Source organism: Neovison vison, chromosome 2 (assembly GCF_020171115.1).
Source record: "Neovison vison isolate M4711 chromosome 2, ASM_NN_V1, whole genome shotgun sequence".
NCBI lineage: Eukaryota > Metazoa > Chordata > Mammalia > Carnivora > Mustelidae > Neogale > Neogale vison.
In genome coordinates, this window is record NC_058092.1 from 35,410,636 (window position 1) to 35,432,871 (window position 22,236).

A 22,236-nucleotide genomic window follows, 5' to 3' on the forward strand; every position below is an offset into this window, starting at 1 on the left:
ATCAGAAGAGACCCCGAATCGCTAAGGAAATGTTGAAAAACAAAAATAAAGCTGGCGGCATCACCTTACCTGACTTCAAGCTTTATTACAAAGCTGTGATCACCAAGACAGCATGGTACTGGCATAAAAACAGACACATAGACCAGTGGAACAGAGTAGAGAGCCCAGATATGGACCCTCAACTCTATGGTCAATTAATCTTTGACAAAACAGGAAAAAATATACAGTGGAAAAAAGACAGTCTCTTCAATAAATGGTGCTGCGAAAACTGGACAGCTATATGTAGAAGAATGAAACTCGACCATTCTCTTACACCGTACACAAAGATCAGCTCAAAATGGATAAAAGACCTCAACGTGAGACAGGAATCCATCAGAATCTTAGAGGAGAACATAGGCAGTAATCTCTTTGATATCAGCCACAGCAACTTCTTTCAAGATACGTCTCCAAAGGCAAAGGAAACAAAAGCGAAAATAAACTTCTGGGACTTCATCAAAATCAAAAGCTTCTGCACAGCAAAGAAAACAGTCAAAAAAACAAAGAGGCAACCCACGGAATGGGAGAAGATATTTGCAAATGACAGTACAGACAAAAGGTTGATATCCAGGATCTATAATGAACTCCTCAAACTCAACCCACACGAAACAGACAAACACATCAAAAAATGGGCAGAAGATATGAACAGACACTTCTCCAATCAAGACATACAAATGGCTATCAGACACATGAAAAAATGCTCATCATCATTAGCCCTCAGGGAGATTCAAATTAAAACCACATTGAGATATCACCTTACGCCAGTTAGAATGGCCAAAATTAACAAAACAGGAAACAACATGTGTTGGAGAGGATGTGGAGAAAGGGGAACCCTCTTACACTGTTGGTGGGAATGCAAGTTGGTGCAGCCTCTTTGGAGAACAGTGTGGAGATTCCTCAAGAAATGAAAAATAGAGCTTCCCTATGACCCTGCAATTGCACTCCTGGGTATTTACCCCAAAGACACAGATGTCGTGAAAAGAAGGGCCATCTGTACCCCAATGTTTATAGCAGCAATGGCCACGGTCGCCAAACTATGGAAAGAACCAAGATGCCCTTCAACGGATGAATGGATAAGGAAGATGTGGTCCATATACACTATGGAGTATTATGACTCCATCAGAAAGGATGAATACCCAACTTTTGTAGCAATATGGACGGGACTGGAAGAGATTATGCTGAGTGAAATAAGTCAAGCAGAGAGAGTCAATTATCATATGGTTTCACTTATTTGTGGAGCATAACAAATAGCATGGAGGACAAGGGGCGTTAGAGAGGAGTAGGGAATTTGGGTAAATTGGAAGGGGAGGTGAACCATGAGAGACTATGGACTCTGAAAAACAATCTGAGGGGTTTGAAGTGGCGGGGGGGTGGGAGGTTGGGGTACCAGGTGGTGGGTATTATAGAGGGCACGGCTTGCATGGAGCACTGGGTGTGGTGAAAAAATAATGAATAATGTTTTTCTGAAAATAAATAAATTGAAAAAAAAAAAAAAAAAGGTTAACTGGCAACAGTATTGAGACTAGACCATGAGGTTGAAGGGCAAAAGCAGGATGGGCAGTTAGGAGGTCACTGCAATAATTTGTGAAAATGATGGCAATTTGGCCAGAGTAATAAGCAGTAGAGGTCATAAGAATATATGGATTCTGATGAACAGAAGACATGAACAGACAATTTTCCAAAGAAGATATCCAGATGGCTAATAGGCACATGAAAAAATGCTCAATGTCACTCATCATCAGAGAAATACAAATCAAAACCAGAGTGAGATACCATCTCACACTTGTCAAAATAGCTAAAAGTAATAATACAAGAAACAGAAGGTGTTGGCAAGGATGCAGGGAAAGGGGAATCCTCTTGCACTGTTGGTGGGAATGCAAATTGGTACAGCCACTCTGGAGAACAGTTTGGAGGTTCCTCAAAAAGTTAAAAATAGAGCTACTCTATGTCCCAGAAATTGCACTACTAGGTATTTACCCAAAGGATACAAAAATACAGATAACAGAGGGGTACATGCACCCTGATGCTTATATATAGCAGCACTATCAACAACAGCCAAACTATGGAGAGAGCACAAATGTCCATTGACTGATGAATGGATAAAGATGTGTACACACACACACACACAAACAGCCATCAAAAAGAATGAAATGTTGCAATTGAAATTGCAAGAATTGAAATGGCAATGGTATGGATGGAACTAGAGGGTATTATGCTAAGTGAAAAAAGTCAGTTAGAGAAAGACAAATACCATATGATTTCAGTTATATATGAATTTAAGAAACAAAACAAATGAACATATGGGAGGAGGGGGAAAACAAAAAAAGAGAGAGGGAGACAAACCATAACAGACTTTTAAATATAGAGAACAAACTGAGGGGTAATCGAGGGATGTGGGTAGGGGATGGGCCAGAAGGGTGATGGGTATTAAGGAGGGCACTTGTTAGGATGAGCACTGGATGTTGTATGTAAGTGATAAATCACTGAATTCTATTCCTGAAACCAATATTGCACTGTATGTTAGCTAAGTAGAATTTAAATAAAAATCCGAAAAAAAAGAAAAAATATATGGATTCTGGATATATTCTGAAGGTAAAGCCAATAGGATTTGCTCATGGTTTGGATCTCAAGTGAGGGAGAAAAAGAATCAAGAATGACCCCATGGTTTTTGCTTTTCTGTTGTTTTAAATATTTTATTTATTCATTTATTTGACAGAGAGAGATCACAAGTAGTCAGAGAGGCAGGCAGAGAGAGAGGAGGGAGCACGCTCCCCGCTGAGCAGAGAGCCTGATGTGGGCTCCATCCCAAGACCCTGAGATCATGACCTGAGCCAAAGGCAGAGGCTTAACCCACTGAGCCACCCAGGTGCCCCAGACTCCATGGTTTTTAAGACAGACTTGCCATACGTGGACATAGGGAAGACTGTAGGAGGAGCAGGTTTAGGTGGGGCTTGACAGATAAGAAATCTAAGTGGAAATATTGAAAAGGGAGTTGAGCATATAAGTCTGGGGTTGGGATTTAAGACAATATAAATTTGGGAGTAGTTAGTATACAGATGATTATCAAAACAGTGCAATCACCAAGGGAGTTTGTATATAGAGAGAAGTGGTTTGATGACAGAGCCCTAGGCACTCTAACATTTTCAGTTAGGAAGAAGGGAGGGGACAGTAAAGGAGGCTGAGGAGGAGGAACCAATGAAGAAAGTAAGAACAGAACCAAGAGAGCAGTGTCTTGGAAATAAGATGAAAAAGGTGTTTCAAGAAGAAAGTAAATAATTCTAACAAATAGTGCTAATAAGCCACTACATTTGACCATGTTTAGCATCAGTGACCCATATAAGAGCAATTTCAATAGCAGAGGGATGAAAGCTGACTAGAGTGGAGAATATGAGCAGAAGTAGAGATGATAAATACGTACTATTCTTTTAAATTATTTTTCTTAATTCTACCACTTATTTCTACTACCTCAGGGAAATAGGGTAGTAGCCAGAGAGGCATATGGGAACAACATGACTGTGTTTTGTTTTGTGATGAGAGAGAAAGCAATGTACTTATATACTCATAGGAATAATCCAAACAAATTTGTAAAACGGGAGAGAAAAGATAATTCCCGGAGTTCTATCCTGGATAAAAGAGAGGGAATAGGATCTTGAGAATAGGTTGAGGGCTTGGGCTTAGAAGCACAAGTAGAAACGGGGAGAGGAAGGGGCGCCTGGGTGGTTCAGTGGGTTAAAGCCTCTGCCTTTGGCTCAGGTCATGATCCCAGGGTCCTGGGGTCGAGCTCTGCATCGGGCTCTCTGCTTGACGGTAAGCCTGCTTCTCTCTCTCTCTCTGCCTGCCTCTCTGCCTACTTGTGATCTCTGTCTGTCAAATAAATAAATAAATAAATAAATAAATAAATCTTTAAAAACAAAAAACAAAAAACAAAAAAAAAACGGGGAGAGGAAGACTGGATGGATACAGACAGAAGATGTAGTGAGAGAGTCATGGAAATTTTCTTGTGATTGCTTCTATATTCTCAGTGAATAGGAAGCAAGGTTATCAGCTAGAACTGAGGAAGAGGAGGAAATAAAGTTTTCAGAGAAAGATTCATGAAACAGTAATTTAGAAGAGTAAAAGAATGCACAGATTAAGGAAATATCTGGACAACACTATGGACCCATTTAAAATCAGTGGTCATAAACTTAAAATAAGACCAGTTACCATGCTTATGTTTCTTTTCATCATGTTCAGCAGTGTGGGCATGCACTGAGGAATCAGAGAATGACAATGAACTACTAAGTTTAGTGTTTTGCTATCTGTGTGAAATGAAGGGAAAGAGAAGTTTGAGCATGTATGTGAGGGAATGATTATAATGATTCACCAAGAAATCAGGAGGAAAACAAGGCTACCAAGGAGAATGAAAAAGTGGTAGGATCAAAAGTCCTAGTGGATCAAAGAATTATCGGAACCGGGACACTAGAGAAAATAGGTTAGCAAGACTGATGATGGTATTGACAGCTGCCTGAAATTGAGATTATGAAGAAGGTATAGTTATTGGCAAATGACAAGGTTTAGAGTATGGTCTTGGGATTGTATGGCTCAATTATGTGAGAAGATGAGACTATTAAAAGAGAGGAAGTCAAAGAACTGAGAGGCTAGGTTTTTTTTTTTAAATATTTTATTTATTTATTTGACAGAGAGAGAGAGAGAGATCACAAGTAGGCAGAGAGGCAGGCAGAGAGAGGAGGAAGCAGGCTCTCCTCTGAGCAGAGAGCCCGACATGGGGCTCGATCTCAGGACCCTGAGATCATGACCTGAGCTGAAGGCAGAGGCTTAACCCTCTGAGCCACCCAGGCGCCCCGAGAGGCTAGGTTTTGGAAGGATCATCTGTGTGGCTACTGAAATTATCAAGAATTATGATAGGGCGCCTGGGTGGCTCAGTGGGTTAAGCCGCTGCCTTCGGCTCGGGTCGTGATCTCAGAGTCCTGGGATCGAGCCCCACATCGGGCTCTCTGCTCAGCGGGGAGCCTGCTTCCTCCTCTCTCTCTCTGCCTGCCTCTCTGCCTACTTGTGATCTTTGTCTGTCAAATGAATAAATAAAATCTTAAAAAAAAAAAAGAATTATGATAGAAGCAGTAACAGAAAGCAGTATCACTCAGCCAATAGCCAAAATCTTCAAGGAAAGAGGGGGACTGACACAGAGATCTACAAATATCAAAACCAGAAGAGTAGCAGATAGTATATTTTCACAGCAGGAACTTTAAAGCTGGGGGGTGTTTTAGGAAGGCGGAAAGGATAATGGTATAGAAATGGCAATGAAGAATAAGTGGGACCTCCATTGCTCCATTAGGTACAGAGACCTGAGAGCTAAATCAGCCACAACTTGAAGCAAGATGTTGCAGAAGAAACAACATCCTCAAAGGAGAACCAGTAACAGCAAGTAACCAGTATGATAAGGAAGAAACTACCAAACTAGAGGCATGTCTTTATATGCTTTTGACTCTCTATGCCAATCCCAAACCAATACTAAAGGGATGATGTGTTGTGGAGATTAGAGGAATGCCAGTAAAGTGTAGCTTAAAGAAGTGGCAAAACTATAACTTTTCAAACTACTGTTATTTTGTTGTTTTAGGTATATTGACAATCAGTTATGGTACAGTAGACGAAGACCTGGCCTAAACAATAATTTAAGTGATTTTCTCCTTGAGATTAAAAATCCCAGATTTATCACTTAAACTAGAAGGACCACATGTAAAATCAATATCTGACAAAAAATCTCCTACCAGTAAAGGTTCCCAATGGGCTAAAGAGCAATCAGTTGCCAATAGCAAACAGCCTGAGTTAGAGGAATTAAAACTGATGTGAATAGTGATGCTCAGTGTTACCTGCAGGCCAGGGGCACAAAAGGCAGAGTGTATAGTATCACTGTACTAGATTTATCTTAAAATGGGGCAAGGGTCCTAGCAGTAATTTGGGAAGATAATCCAACCTAGGTATCTGCTGTATAAAAAAATTTGAGGAAAACAGAGAAAAGGAAGAAAAGCAATTGTCAGGGCATTTTTAAAAGCTGTTTTTAAAAATAAATAAATAAGTAAGTAAATAAATACTGTTTTTTGCAGGCCTTCCATCCTTCCCTTGAGGTAGGCCTTCTAAGCTAAAACCAACCCCAACTGAGGACAAGATCCATTAGTCATGCAGAACTTGAAAGGTAAAGAGGATTCATGCAGAAGGCTCTAGGAATTTATGGTGGGCACTATAAGAACACTCAGATATGGAAAAAGACACAGCACCCCCAAAATGTCAAAGGTAAAAAGCTTACCCTTATTTAAGGCTTACCCTTATTCAAGATAAATAAAAGGACAGGCTTTTCTTACTGAGAATGGCAATACTGACAGCCAACTGTCTGGCCACCTTTGTTCTAGAGCTTTACCCTCCCACCTTTTGGGAGTTCTGGCACAGAGACCCCAGAAGGATATATGGCTCACCTGGGCTGTGACTGGCATTCTGGGGAAGTGCATTGGTGATGTTGGGCAGCTCATGCCCATAGTTCCCATCCTCCAGGGGACAGACATCCAGGTCACTCCACTTCTGCAGCTGCTGTAGCCAACAGGACTTTTCCTCCAGTTTGCAATGTGGATTTAAAATGATGCATACCCATAAGGCCCCTGGAAATAAAGCAACCAACAATCTTGATATCTTTCCTCTGATCTATGTGTCAGCTTTAATTTTTCAGGCTACTCTTTTCTTCCATTTCTGGTTGGTAGGAAGAGTCTCCAAAACATCAGCTTTTCTCAATATAAAAAAATCAAATCTGCTAAAGTTTTCAGAAATGGCTTATTTTTCCTCCCTAAAGCTTTCTTAAAGCAGTGATTATCTGGATATCTGGATGTGTGCCTGTAATGATTAACAACACAGATTTGGACTTGAATTCTGAGCTCAGATTTGTAGTCCAACATATTATTTATTAAGAGCTTTCTATATTCAAGGCCTATTCTCCTACTGGAGAATAAGACACTGTTCCAACCCCTGAGGAGCTGCCCAATGAGGGAGATAGATTAATAAATATAAAGTCAATTGAATAAAATGAGTGTTAAGATAAAGATATGTTGGGGTACCTGGGTGGCTCAGTGGGTTGAAGCCTCTGCCTTCAGCTCAGGTCATGATCTCAGGGTTCTGGGATCGAGCCCCGCATCGGGCTCTCTGCTCCGCAGGGAGCCTGCTTCCCTCTCTCTCTCTGCCTGCCTCTCTGCCTACTTGTGATCTTTCTCTGTCAAGTAAATAAAATCTTTAAAAAAAAAAAAAGATAAAGATATGTTCATGGTGGGGTGCCTGGGTGGCTCAGTGGGTTAAGTGTCTGCCTTTGGCTCAGGTCATGATCCTGGAGTCCCAGGATTGAGTCCCGCTTTGGGCTCCTTGCTCAGTGGGGGAGTCTGCTTCTCCCTCTGCCTCTCCTACCCTGCTTGTGCTCTCTTTCTCGCTCACTCTCTCTCTCCATCAAATAAATAAATAAAATCTTAAAAAAAAGAAGGCATGTTCAGGGTATAATAGCAGCATATAGGAAGGACACTTAGCAGAAGGACAAAGGTCATAAAGGAGGTGCTCAGAAAACATCAATTTTTGATTAGTTGACCTTGGATTTTTTGAACTTCAAATCCCTCAACTGTAAAACTGACAGCATAGAAAAACTACTCTGTAGCGATAGTGTGACAATTAAATGAAATAACATTTGTAAAAGGCCTAGCATATTACTTGGCACATAGCAGAATTTTAGTATTTCCTTTTTCCAAGAAAATTTATTTCAACTTGGATTTTGATACTGCTGATCAACCATGATGCCTTAAAACTATCACATTCTTCGATCTTCTCTGTCACTATAACTGAGTATCACATTTCCCATGTAACCAATAGCTACTGTTTCTCTTACCATCTCACCTTTCTTTTAAAGCAAAGCTGCCTCTTTTCAAGGTTGGATATGTGACTCAATCTCAAATCTGCAAAAAGCCTGGCTGCAGAATATTTTAAGTTTAAAATCCTTTGGGATGAAGCTACATCTTTGGACAGAGGTACTTTCAAAAACTATTTCAAGGCCTGTTAAGCTCAAATAGGAATGTTTTAAAGGATATTTTTAGCCTCAAAAATGTTTTAAAGGATATTTTTAGCCTTGAAATATCAGATACTACTTGAAAATGGTGAAGATTCATTTCTATTGACTCAGTTTTAAAAATCTACCATGAAATATAAACTATACTATGTAATAAAATAGTATTATATTATGATGACTCTCAAGAGAATTATAGTTAGGAGTCGCCCAAATAATAATTAAAGCATGGCAAATGCTATCACAGACATACATAAAATCCTATGACAATATATGTTGGAGCAATGAATTATGCATATGGGGTCAGAAGAAGCTATAGAAAGGATATGACATATGAGCCTGAAGAATAAACATGAATTAATTCTGGTTAAAGATACCTAATGACTTAATAGCAGCAATGGCCACAATAGCCAAACTACGGAAAGAACCTAGATGTCCATCAACAGATGAATGGATAAAGAAGATGTGATACACACACACACACACACACACACACACACAATGGAATACTATGCAGCATCAAAAGAAATGAAATCTTGACATTTGCGATGACATGGATGGAACTAGAGGGTATTATGCTTAGTGAAATAAGTCAATCAGAGAAAGACAACTATCATATGATCTCCCTGATATGAGGAAGTGGAGATGCAACGGGGGGTGGGGGGCAGGTTAGGGAGGTAGGAAAAGAATAAATGAAACAAGATGGGATCAGGAGGGAGACAAACCAAAAGAGACTCTTAATGTCACAAAAGAAACTGAGGGGGGGTGGGAGGAGTGGGGGAGGGAGAGGGTGGTGGGGTTATGGACATTGGGGAGGGTATGTGCTATGGTGAGTGCTGTGAAGTGTGTAAACCTGGTGATTCATAGACCTGTAACCCTGGGGCTAATAATACATTATATGTTTATAAAATATAAAAAATTATTTAAAAAGACATGTACACATAATTACTAGCACTTAATTAGCATAAGGGGTTTTTAAAAATGTGTTTACATGTTTATATCCTTCTATAGAGTGTTCACTCTTTGAGGACAGGGACATTGTACTTATTTTTATGTTCCCAGTGTCTGGCACAACTTGGTACTCAATAAATGTTTGTAAAATGAAAATAAAAGGAACACAATTATTTATTAAAAAAAAAAAGATACCTAACCACTACTTCCTTCTGAAACCTCACTAAAATGAAAATAAAGGGATAAAAATAGGCATAAACTCACACAGTTACAGGGAATGGGAGAGATAAAACAGAACAGCCACAGAATTTTAGAATCTGTAAAGTCTGTGGATGAGTGATAGCTGACTTAGAAAAACAAAGTTGAAACCTCCACCAGCAGTTAGGAAAACCCAGAAGCACAACTGATTCAGGCTGCAGAACCCTGCTGAAAGTGGAGATGAATTTAGTAAAATTGGTTAGAAAATTGTCAAAGTTCTCAGGCTTGCAGAATTCCTCCTCTGTGCACACTTGATCTTAGCCAAAAGGCCGAGAAGCGATCCTCCTCTGTTCAGAGTATCAGAGTGCCTGCTCCTTCCCTTGCCTGGATGAAGACCAGAGTTTTACTCACTGGGAAGGTTGATTCAGACAGGCTCTGGATTGGAAATATTATGCACAGTCAAGAGTGGGGTGTCCTTCCTAAAAACTGAGGGATTAGGGAAGATATATATATTGAACAAATGGATACCTCCCAACCCAACCCTCTTTCTCCATTTGATTCTAAGACTGTGACAAGTTTATAACTCAGAGACCAGAGACTGGAGGATTCATCTCTGGAAATCAGGCTGGGGGGAAAAACATAGCACATACTGTAGTTTGGGCTCTCCACTGAAGAAAAGCCCAGCCAGATCATCCTCAGGTAAACTGACTAATTAACAAGGTCTCTCTCTCTTTCTTTCTCTCTTTCAAACACACACATGCACACATACACACAGAGCTTCCATCTAGCTCTTAAGTATTATTCTTAAATAGGATTGGGTAGCTAAGAAACATTAGATTTATAAGAAAAGCATCTTACATAAAGGGCAAAGAACAAAACAAACAGAAGGAAAACCTGAAGGGAATACCAAAAAGGCACAGGTCACAAAAAAAACTTAAAGAGAAAAACCTTTCCAGTTGATATTCTCAAAGTGAGAAAATCCTGCATCTATGAAGAGCAGGATGCAACAACAACAAAAATGGGCTCTTGGAAATTAAAAACATGATGACAAGAAAATTTATTGAAAATTAACAAAATGGTGGATGGGGTGTCTGGATGGCTCAGTTGATTAAGTGTCTGCTTTGGTTCAGGTTGTGATCACGGGGTTCTGGGATTTAGCCCCATGTCGGGCTCCCTGATCAATGAGGAATCTGCTTCTCCCTCTCCCTCTTTCCCTCCTGCTCCTGCTCTATCCGCCTCATTCTCTCTCTATATATATATATTTTTAAAGATTTTATTTGTTTATTTGAGAGAGAGAAAGAGAGAGTGAGAGAGAGCATGAGAGGGGGAAAGTTCAGAGGGAGAAGCAGATTCCCTGCGGAGCTGGGACCCTGATGCGGTACTCAATCCTGGGACTCTGGGGTCATGACCTGAGCTGAAGGCAGTGGCCTAACCAAATGAGCAACTCAGATGCCCCATCTCATTCTCTCTTAAATAAATAAAATCTTTATTAAAAGATTAATAAGATGGTTAAAAGATAAAACTGAGAAACCTGGAAGATAAAAGACAAAAAACAAAAACAACAAAACAATGAGAGAAAAAATAGTAAAATTAGAGACTCAATCTCCATTTAGTATGTTCAGTCACATAAAATAATCTAACAATTTTACTATGTTGTTAGAGACATCCCTCTGGAACCCTCTATTTTCTTATTCCTGATACAGACCCTCCTCTAAGCCTGCAGCATAGTAACCTAGAAACTAATATCCAAATAACAGAAGTAGTTACAGACAAAAAGAGAAAATAAAGGTGAGGAAATGAAAAAAAAAAAAGAAGTTCAAGAAAACATCTCAAATTAAAAGATGTAAGTTTCCCATTTGAGAAGGCCTACTGAGTGTTAAGCAAATTAGATTTAAAAAATTTATTTATTTACTTATTTTTAGTAATCTATACACCTAATGTGAGGTTCAAACATGCAACCCTGAGACCAAGAGTCACATGCTCTACTGACTGAGCCAGCCAGATGCCCAAGTAGATTATTATTAGTATTATTTTTTGGTTTTAGGAGTAGAAATTTATGTATTCATCACATACATATAATACCCAGTGCTCATCACTACACATGCCCTCCTTATTGCCCATCACCCATCCATCCCCCCCTCTAGCAACCCTCAGTTTGTTTTCTATAGTTAAGAATTTCTTATGGATTGCCCCCCTCTGTTTTCATCTTATTTTATTTTTCCGCCTCCCCTGTGTTCATCTGTTTTCTTAAATTCCACATATGAGTCAAATCATATGGCATTTGTCTTTCTCAGACTTTTTTTTTAATTTTAAGACTTTTATTCATTTCTTTGACAGAGAGAGAGAGACAGAGCACAGAGGGAGAGAGAGAAAGGGAGAAGCATGGTCCCTGCTGAGGACCCTGGGATCATGACCTGAGTCAAAGGTAGACGCTTAACCAACTGAGCCACCCAGGCAATATCTGAGAGACTTATTTCATTTAGCATAACACACTCTAGCTCCACCCATGTCATTGCCAATGGCAAGATTTCATTCTTTTTGGTGGCTGAGTAATAATATTCCAGTGTGTGTGTGTGTGTGTGTGTGTGTGTGTGTGTGTGTACCATATTTTCTTTTTCCATTTATCAGTCAATGGATATTTGGGTTCCTTCTAGATAATGCTGCTATAAACACTGAGGTATATGTGCCCCTTTGAATCGGTATTTTCTTATTCTTTGGATAAATACCTAGTAGTGTCAATTGCTGGATCATAGCATATTCTATTTTTAACTTTTTGAGGAACCTCCATACATTTTCCAGAGTGTCTACACCAGCTTGCATTCCCACCAACAGTCCCCCTTCTCTGCATCCTCACCAATATCTGTTGTTTCCTGTGTTGTTAATTTTAGCCATTCTGACAGGTGTGAAGTGGTATCTCATTGAAGTTTTGATTTGTATTTCCCTGGTGATGAGTGATGTTGAGCATTTTTTCATGTGTCTCTTAGCCATTTGTATGTCTTCTTTGGAGAAATGTCTGCTCATGTCTTCTGCCAATTTCTTAACTGGGTTACTTATTTTTTGGGTTTTGAGTTTGTTAAGTTTTTTATAGATTTTGGATACTAGCCTTTATCTAATATCCATGACAGATATGTCATTTGCAAATATCTTTTTCCATTCCATGAATTGCCTTTTAGTTTTGTTGACTGCTTGCTTTGCTGTGCAGAAGCTTTTTATCTTGAAGTCCCAGTAGTTCATTTTTGCTTTTGTTTCCCTTGCCTCTGGAGACGGGTCTAGTAAGAAGTTGCTGTGGCTGAGGTCAAAGAAACTGTTGCCTGTGTTCTTCTCTAGGAATTCGATGTTTTCCTGTCTCACATTTAGGTCTTTCATCCATTCTGAACTCACTTTTGCACATGGAGTAAGAAGGTGGTCAGTTTCATTATTCTGCATATTGCTGTTCAGTTTTCTCGACACAATTTGTTGAAGAGACTTTTTCCCATTGGATATTCTTTCTTGCTTTGTCAAATATAAGTTGACCACAGAGTTGAGCGTCCATTTCTGGGTTCTCTATTCTGTTCCACTGATTTATGTTTCTGTTTTTGTTCCATTACCATACTGTCTTGATGATTACAGCTTTGTAATACAGCTTGAAGTCTAGAATTGTGATACCTCCAGCTTTGGTTTTCTTTTTCAACACTGTTTTGGCTATTTGGGGTCTTTTCTGGTTCCATACAAATTTTAGAATTGTTTGTATCAGCTCTGTGAAAAATGCGGGCAGTATTTTCATAGGGATTGCACTGAATGTGTAGATTGCTTTGGGTAGTATAGACATTTTAACAATGTTTGTTCTTCCAATCCATGAGCATGGAATGTTTTACCATTTAAAAAAATATTTTATTTATTTATTTGTTAGAGAGAGAGCGCACAAGAAAGGGAACTGGAAGGCAGAGAGGGAGAAGCAGTTTCCCCGCTGAGCAAGAAGTCCAATGAGGGACTCACTCCCAGGACCCTGGAATCATGACCTGAGCTGAAAGGAGACTTTTAAGTGATTGAGCCACCCAGACATCCTTGTTATTCCATATTCTTGAACTGCTTTCATAAGTATTCTATAGTTTTCAGAGTACAGATCTTTTGCCCCTTTGGTAAGGTTATTCCTAGGTATCTTATGGGTTTTGGTGCAACTATAATGGGATTGTTTCCCTGATTTCTCCTTCTGCTGCTTTATTATGCATGTACAGAAACACAACAGATTTCTGAACATTGATTTTATATTCTGCAACTCTGCTGAATTCCTGTATCAGTTCTAGCAATTTTTTGGTGGAGTCTTTTGGGTTTTCTACATAGAGCTTCATGTTGTCTCCAAATAACCAAAGTCTGACTTCTTCCTTGCTGATTTCAATGCCTTTTATTGCTTTTTGTTGTTTTATTGCTGAGGCTAGGACTTCTAGTACTATGTTGAACAACAGTGGTGAGAGCGGACATCCCTGTTGTGTTTCTGACCTTAGGGGAAAAGTTCTCAGTTTTTCCCTATTGAGGATGGTATTAGCTGTGGCTCTTCATATATGGCCTCTATGATGTTGAGGTACGTTCTCTCTATCCCTACTTTCTTGAGGATTTTTTTTTTTTAAATCAAGAAAGGATGCTATATTTTGTCAAATGCTTTTTCTGCATCTCTTAAGAGGACCATATGGTTCTTATCCTTTCTTTGATCAATGTGGTATATCACATTGCTTGATTTGCAGGTGTCGAACCATCCCATAGACCCGGAATAAATCCCACTTGATCTTGGTGAATAATCCTTTTAATGTAATTTTGGATTTGACTAGCTAGTATCTTGTTGAGAATTTTTGCACCATGTTCATCAAGGATATTGGTTGATAATTCTCCCTTTTACTAGGGTCTTTGTGTGGTTTTGGAATTAAGGTAATCCTGGCCTCATAGAATGCATTTGGAAGTTTTCCTTCCTCTATTTTTGAAAATAGTTTCAGAAGAATAAATATGACTTCTTTAAATGTTTGGTAGAACTCTCCTGGGAAGCCAGCCCGTCCTGGACTCTTGTTTGTTGGGAGGTTTTTGATTACTGATTCAATTTCTTTGCTGGTTATGGGTCTGTTCATATTTTTTCTTTCTTCCTGTTTCAGTTTTGGTAGTTTATGTTTCTAGGAATTTATCCATTTCTTCCAGATTGCCTAATTTGTTGGCATATAATTGTTCATAATATTCTCTTACAGTTGTTGGTATTTCTGCAGTGTTGGCTATAATCTCTTTCATTCATGATTATGTGGGTCCTTTTTCTTTTCCTTTTGATAAGTCTGGCTAGGGGTTTATCAGTCTTGTTAATTCTTTCAAAGAACCAGCTCTTGTTGATCTGTTGTTGTTGTTGTTTTTTAATTTTCTATATTGTTTAATTCTTCTCTTTTATTTCCCTTCTTCTGCTGGTTTTAGGCTTTATTTGCTGTTCTTTTTCCAGTTCCTGTAGGTTTAAGGTTAAGTTGTGTATTTGAGATTTTTCTTGCTTTTTGAGGAAGGCCTCTATTGCTATATATTTCCCTCTTAGGACAGCCTTTGCTGCATCCCAACTGTTTTGGACTGTCATATTTTTATTTTCATTTGCTTCCATGTATTTTTAAATTTCTTTAATTTCCTGGTTAATCCATTCATTCTTTAGTGGGGTATTCTTTAATCTCCATGTACTCTGTGGTCCTCCCAAATTTTTTCTTGTGATTGACTTCAAGTTTCACATTGTTCTGGTCTGAAAATATGCATGGTGTGATTTCAATCTTTTTGTACCAGTTGAGGCCTGATTTGTGACCCAGTATGTGATTTATTCTGGAGAATGTTCCATGTGCATTTGAAAAGAATATGCATTCTGCTGTGAGAGGGGTATTAAAGTTCCCATTATTATTGTATCATTATCTTTTTAAAAAATTTCTTTTTTTTTTAAAGGTTTTATTTATTATTTGTCTGCAAGAGAGAGACAGCACGCTTGTCTGGAAGCAGCAGGCAGAGAGAGAAGTAGACTCCCTCCCAAGCAAGGAGTCTGATGCAGGACTCGATCCCAAGACCCTGGGATCATGACCTGAGCTGAAGGTAGATACTTAACTGACTGAACCACCCAGGAATCCCAATTATTGTATTATTATCAATGAGTTTAAGTTTGTTATTAATTGATTTATACATATGCTCCCAAATTGGGGGCATAAATATTTAAAATTGTTCCATCTTCTTGTTGGATGTCAGACCCTTTATTATTAATATAGTGCCCCTCTCCATCTCTTTGTTATAACATCTTATTTGTCTGATATAAGGATGGCTACTCTAGATTTCTTTTCACATCCATTAGCATGATAGATTGTTCTCCACCAATTCACTTTCAACTTAGAGGTGTCTTTGGGTCTAAAATGAGACTCTTGCTAACTGAACATAAAATAAATAAATAAATAATAGAATAAAATGAGTCTCTTATAAGCAGCAAATCGATGGGTCTTCTTTTTTAATTTAAAAAAATTTTAACCCATTCTGATACTATTTTTTTTTTTGTTTAGAGCATATAGTCCATTACATTGACAGTAATTATTATAGTAATTATTCACCAAATTCTGAATTTGGTGCCATTATATTTCCTGTAAGGGCACTGTTCCTGTAGATTGGTGCTTTTTAGTCTTTTTTGCTTTTGGTCTCTCTTTCCTGCTCAAAGGGAACCCTCTTTCCTCCTCAAAGGGAACCCTCTTTAATATTTCTTGTAGAACTGATTTAGTGTTCATAAGCTCCTTTAGTTTTTCCTTGACTTGGAAACTTTCTCTCCTATTCTCAATGACAGCCTTCCTGGATAAAGTATTCTTGGCTGCATATTTTTCCCACCTTGCATGTTGAATATATCATGCCATTCTCTTCCTGCCTGCCAATTTATGCAGGCAGGTCTGCTGCCAGCCTTATGCATCTACCTTATGCATCTACCTCCTTATGTAAGTTAAGGACCTTTTGTCCCTAGCTGCTTTCAGAATTCTCTCTGTATCTTTGCATTTTGCAAGTTTCACTCTGATATGGCTTGGTGTTGACCTATTTGTATTGATTTTGAGGGAAGTTCTCTGTGCCTCTTGACTTGAATGCCTGTTTCCTTTCCAGATTAGGGGTGTTCTCAGTTCTAACTTGTTCAAATAAACCTTCTGCTCCCTTTCCGGCTCTTTGTCTTCTGGGACTCCTATGGTATGGATATTACTGTGCTTTGTGGAATCACTGAATTCCCTACATTTATATTTGTGCTCTAATAGTTTCCTTTCCCTCCTCTTTTCAGCTTCATTATTTTTCATAATTTTGTCTTTTATATCTTGTTGGTTTTGCATCTCAGTTATACCAATTTTTATTTTGGCCTGATTAGTTTTTAAGTCTTTTATCTCTGAAGCAAGGGTTTCTCTGGTGTTTTCTATGGTTCTCTCAAGCCCAGCTAGTATTCCCATGACTGTTTTTCTAAATTCTTATTCAGATACATTGCTTATATCTGTTTTGAACAAATCCCTGGCTGTGATTTCTTCTTGATCTTTCTTTTGGGGAGAATTCCTCCCTCTTGTCATTATGTCTAGGTGTCTGTCTTTTGTATATTATGAAAGCATGTTAAGTTTCTTGCTCCTGAGAGTAATACTTTATTAAGAGCAAAAGTATTAAGGGGTCACACATTGTCTGGGGCCCTACACTTCAGGAAGTGTTTCTGGTGTATGCTATGTGCACTCTGCTGTTGTATTTTGTTCTCTTTTGCATAGATCAGTCCTCCACAGAGTTCCTCCCTGCTTGCAGTGGAGAGTGTCTGGACCTTTAATTAGATATGCTTTGATTTGTTTCTTAAGAAAAGCCTGAAAAAAGAAAGAAAGAAAAAAACCTGATCCAAGAAAAGAGAAAAGGGAAAGGAACAAAAAAGCAAACAAAGAGATAAACAAAAAAACTATAACCCTGATTCCAAAGATAAAGAAAGAAAGAAGGAGGGGTACCTGAATGGCTCAGTTGGTGGAATATTGGGTTCTTGATTTCGGTTCAAGTTATGCTGTCAGGGTCATGAGATCAAGCCTCAGTGTTGGGCTGTGCATGGGACCTGCTTAGGATTCTCTCTCTACTTCCCCCTCTATACTTCCTCCCTCCCCATCTCTAAAAAAAAAAAGAAAAAAAAAAGAAAAAAGAAAAAGAAATGAAAAGGAAAAGAAGAACAAGAAGAAGAAGAAGAAAGAGAAAAGAAAAAGAAGCCTGATCCAAAAAATGAGAAAAACAAACCAACCAACCAACAAATGAACAAAAAACCATAAACCTGATCCCAAAAGGATAAATAAATGAATAAATGGCCTTGTCCTATTTCTATCAGAACTGAAGCTGACACTCTGGAGCACTCTATGATCAATAGACTTGGTATACCTGTGTTGGTCCCCTGGGGGAGAGGCCCACTGTGCTGGCTCACAGTCAGACCTGTCCTAGTAAAGATGCCCCTGCCAGGCAGAGGGTGGAGGAGTTTGGTGTCAGAAACTCCAGCTTCCCCTGGGGGCCTTGTGTTTCTCTCTGAAGTCTGATGGAGCTCGTGAGAGAGGGCTGGCAGTGAGGATGGGAGATGGTGTCACCCTGCCCTCTTATTCCCCAGGGAGTGAACTTGAGGCCACCACAGTTGAGAAGGCCCTCAAAAAAAAGCTAACAATCTCCTCTTCTGTATCCCAGGCTTTTGTCAGATCCCTCCCCTCAACTTGTTTGTGCCTGGGGCCGTTAGAACTCCCAGCACCTGCTTTGTCTGGTCTATGTGTCTGTTTTTTTTTTTAAAGATTTTATTTATTTATTTGACAGACAGAGATCACAAGTAGGCAGAGAGGCAGGCGGGGGAGGGGAGGGCAAGCAGGCTCCCTGCTGAGCAAAGAGTCGGATACGGGACTCGATCCCAGGACCCTGGGATCAGGACCTGAGCTGAAGGCAGAGGCTTTAACTCACTGAGCCACCCAGGTGCCCCTATGTGTCTGTTTTTATGCCAATACCATGCTTAGTGATCACAGCTTTGTAGTAAAGCTTGAAATCTGGCAACGTGATGCCCCCAGTTTTGTTTTTCTTTATGCCTCTGTCAGAAAGGATGAATATCTAACTTTTGTATCAACATGGATGGGTTTGGAAGAGATTATGCTGAGTGAAATAAGTCAAGCAGAGAGAGTCAATCATCAAATGGTTTCACTTATTTGTGGAGCATAAGAAATAATACGGAGGACATGGGGAGATGGAAAGGAGAAGGGGGTTGGGGGAAATTGGAGGGGGAGACGAACCATGAGAGACTATGGACTCTGAAAAACAATCTGAGGGTTTTGGAGGGGCAGGGAGTGGGAGGTTGGATGAGTCTGGTAGTGGGTATTATGGAGGGCATGTATTGCATGGAGCACTGGGTATGGTGCATGAACAATGAATTCTAGAACACTGAAAAGAAATTAAAAAAATAAATTAAAAAAAAAAAAAGAAAGAAAGAGAAGAAAAGGAACTCCCAGCACCACAGTTCTCTTGTGTTTCATCTCTCGCTGGAGGCTGGCATTCAAAACTTCAGACCTTAAAGGACTCGGCAAAGTGCAGAGCACTCCCCTCCCTCAGAGGAGAGCCTCACAGAGCTGTGGCCAGCACTGTTCTCTCCCAGAAAAGCAGTCCCACAGCTGTGCAGGTGCCTGGAGTCTAATGTGAAGCACCACCAAAAGCTACAACCAGGTCATCTGCCCTCTGCACCCATCTCTGTCCCCTGGCACCCATGGCTGTTCCATCGTGCCTGGCAGGTCTTTTGTCTTTAGAGAGGTAATATACCCTTTTCCAAATGTACTTCAGGAAGGGGAACATTATCTCCCAATGAAACCCCGGGGATCCCCACACCACAGCATCTTGCTGTCTTGCAGTAACCCAACTCATTGGTCTCTTTCCCGCTCACAGCCTCTCTCCCTGAAAAGTCTCCCTCCCCACCACAGTACTGTGGCTTTTCTCTCCCTCAATTCAAGTTTCCAAACCTTGCAATTGTGCAGACTGTCTTCTTAATCCTCAGATAAATTTCCCAGTTGTTCAAAAAGGTCCCCCTACCACTCTTCCATCTTAACTCCTTCAAGCAGATTAGATTTGAAAAAAATTTAGATCAGTAAGCGATATCAGTGTGAAATTTCAGATTAATGATGACAAAGATAAAACATATGGTTCCGCCAAGAAAAGATAAGACATTCTTCTGAGCCAGAATGACCTGGTACTTCACAATGGCAAGTGGAAGCTGCAGGACATTGGAGAAACGTCTTCAAAGTTCTAAGGGAAAAGGTCATGATTTCCAACCTAGAATATACACCAATCAAAGTATCAATCAAAATGAGAATAAAATCCAGACATTCAGCAATACAAAATTTATCAACTATGGAAAATTCCTATCTGAGGAAGCTATTGGAAAGTTACTCCACCAAGGCAAGAAAGTAAATTCACAGAGAGGAAGGTGTTGCATTCAGAAAACAGGGGGTACACACTGGAGAAAGAAAAAGAGAAGTCCTAGAATGATAGTGAAGGGCAGTATGTACCTGACTACTCTGCAGCAGGTTTAGAAAGGAAACAATCTAGAAAGACAACTATCATATGATCTCCCTGATATGAGGAAGTGGTGATGCAACATGGGGGCTTAAGTGGGTAGGAGAAGAATAAATGAAACAAGATGGGATCGGGAGGGAGACAAACCGTAAGTGACTCTTAATCTCATAAAACAAACAGGGTTGCTGGGGGGAGGGGGGTTGGGAGAAGGGAGGTGGGGTTATGGACATTGGGGAGGGTATGTGCTTTGGTGAGTGCTGTGAAGTGTGTAAACCTGGCGATTCACAGACCTGTACCCCTGGGGATAAAAATATATTATATGTTTATAAAAAATAAAAAATTAAAAAAAAAGAAAGGAAACAATCTAAAACAGGGATAGAAAAATAGATGGTTCCAGAAGAAATGTCTCTAACAAGATAATAAAATTGACAGATTATTTGTTGTGACCAAATATATTATATGAAGATTTTAAATTACTGCTAGACAATTTGGGTGTAAATTAATGATCACAACAGAAAAATCTGCAACCTCCCTAAAAATCAAACAGAAAACAAATGAAAGTATTAATTCCTGAAGGGGAAGAAAAGTTGTATAAGAAAGTAAGTGCAGAATTAGTATACTACATGACTGTGCTACAAATATTTATTTAGTGATAATAATGTAAACATTTAATTTTGATCTAACCTCATAATGTCATTATTTGAGAGAATGAGGGAAAGGTTCATGGTATGTATGTATGTATGTATGTGTGTATGAATTGGGAGTTATAGACTCCACGAGAATAAGATCTCTCATGAGAACCCTTGTTCTTTCTGCTGTGGGAAGATACAGTGAAAAGATGGCTCCCCATAAACCTGGAAGTGGGTCCTCGCTTGATACCAAATCTACCGGTCACTTGTCTTCGACTTTTCAGCCTCTAGAACCCTGAGAAATTTCTTTTGCTTTTAAGTCACCTGTTGGGTATTCTGTTGTAGCACCCCAAACAGACTAAGACAGAAACTAGTACAAGAAGTGGGGTTCTACTATAACAAATATGTGAAAGTGTGAGAGCAGTTTTGGAACTGGTTAAAGGCTGGAAGAATTTTGAGTTGCATGCTAAAAAAGCCTATGCTGCTGTGAACAGATCTTTAAAGATGATTTTGGTGAGGGCTCAGAAAGAAGAGGAGACTTGTAAAGTTTTAATCTCCTTAGTAATCCTGAACAGAGTGTTGGTAGGAATATGGAAGGTAAAGGCCATTCTGATGAGGTCTCAGATGGAATGTGGAACATGTAGGAAAGGTGCCCCTTGTTATATAGGGGCAAAGCACTTGGCTAAATTGTGTTTATGCCCTAGCATTTTGTGGAAGGTAGAACTTTTGAGTAATTAAATTAGCTGAGGAAATATGAAAGTGAAGTATTAAAAGAGTAGCTTGGTTCCTCTTGACTACTTATAGTAAAATGTGAGAAGAGAGAAATAATTTAAAGATGGGATTGTTTAAAATGAAGCAGAATTTAAATATTTGCAACATTCTCAGCCTATACATATTGAAAAGAAAAAGAAGCCCTATCTGGGAAAGAATACTAAGGGTTTGATCCTTAGAGAGGTTTTACTGTAGGAAGATAAAAGATAATATCTAGAATGTAAAAATCAAGAAAGAATAGTCATTCTGAAATATGAAGGCATATTAGAAAAAACACCTAAAGGATTTAAAATTGCATTTAAAACTGTATGAAGTGGTAACTGGCAATGTGAAGGAATGGGGCAAGGGAATACTGTTTTTTATTTTAAAGTTTGTAGCAGTATTTGACATTTTAATCTGTATACATGTATTATTTAATTTTTAAGGAGAATAAGTGATAAATAGGAGTTCTTTGGGCACAGAGATGGAAGAAGGGTGTATCCCAAACAAGGGGAAGGATATAAGCTAAGGCAAAGATGCTCTCTGGAGTCATTTTAGTCCCTTTGGATATTTAGACTATTGGATGTTTTTTCCTTCCCCAGGGACTGTGAGCTCCTACCAATTACTGAGTCCTTTATGAACACCAGGCGACAGGAAATCCTTAATATGTAAGTTCAGCAGGTAAAAAATTTGGAACAGTGTGCATTAAGAAAGATGCACAAATATTCAAGTTATAAAAGAGTTACTATCCCTACTTTTTTTCCAAAGATTTTATTTATTTATTTAAAAGAGAGAGAGTACAAGCAGGGGGAGCAGTAGAGGGAGAAGCAGGCTCCCCAATGAACAGGGAGCCAGATGTGTGGCTCAATCCCAGGACCCCAGGATCATGACGTGAGCTAAAGGCAGATGCTTAACCGACTGAGCCACCCACGTGCCCCTCTCTACTTTTAGGATTTAAGAATCCTAAAGGCCTGTATAAATATAATAAGAAAGAATTTTTTCTTTACACTGTAGCTCCCCAATGGTATCCGTGTTACACTATTTGCTGGTTCTTCTAAAACTGATGTA

General features: G+C 39.2%; 1 protein-coding gene across 1 annotated transcript in view; it reads right to left on the reverse strand.

Moving 5' to 3' along the window:
• ZSWIM5 (zinc finger SWIM-type containing 5) overlaps positions 1-22,236 on the reverse strand; it is a 222,579-nt gene that overhangs the window by 36,481 nt on the left and 163,862 nt on the right. Inside the window, exon 5 of the mRNA XM_044238098.1 lies at positions 6,504-6,683. Within this exon, the coding sequence (XP_044094033.1) occupies positions 6,504-6,683 (180 nt within the window). The remainder of the gene's footprint in view (positions 1-6,503; positions 6,684-22,236) is intronic.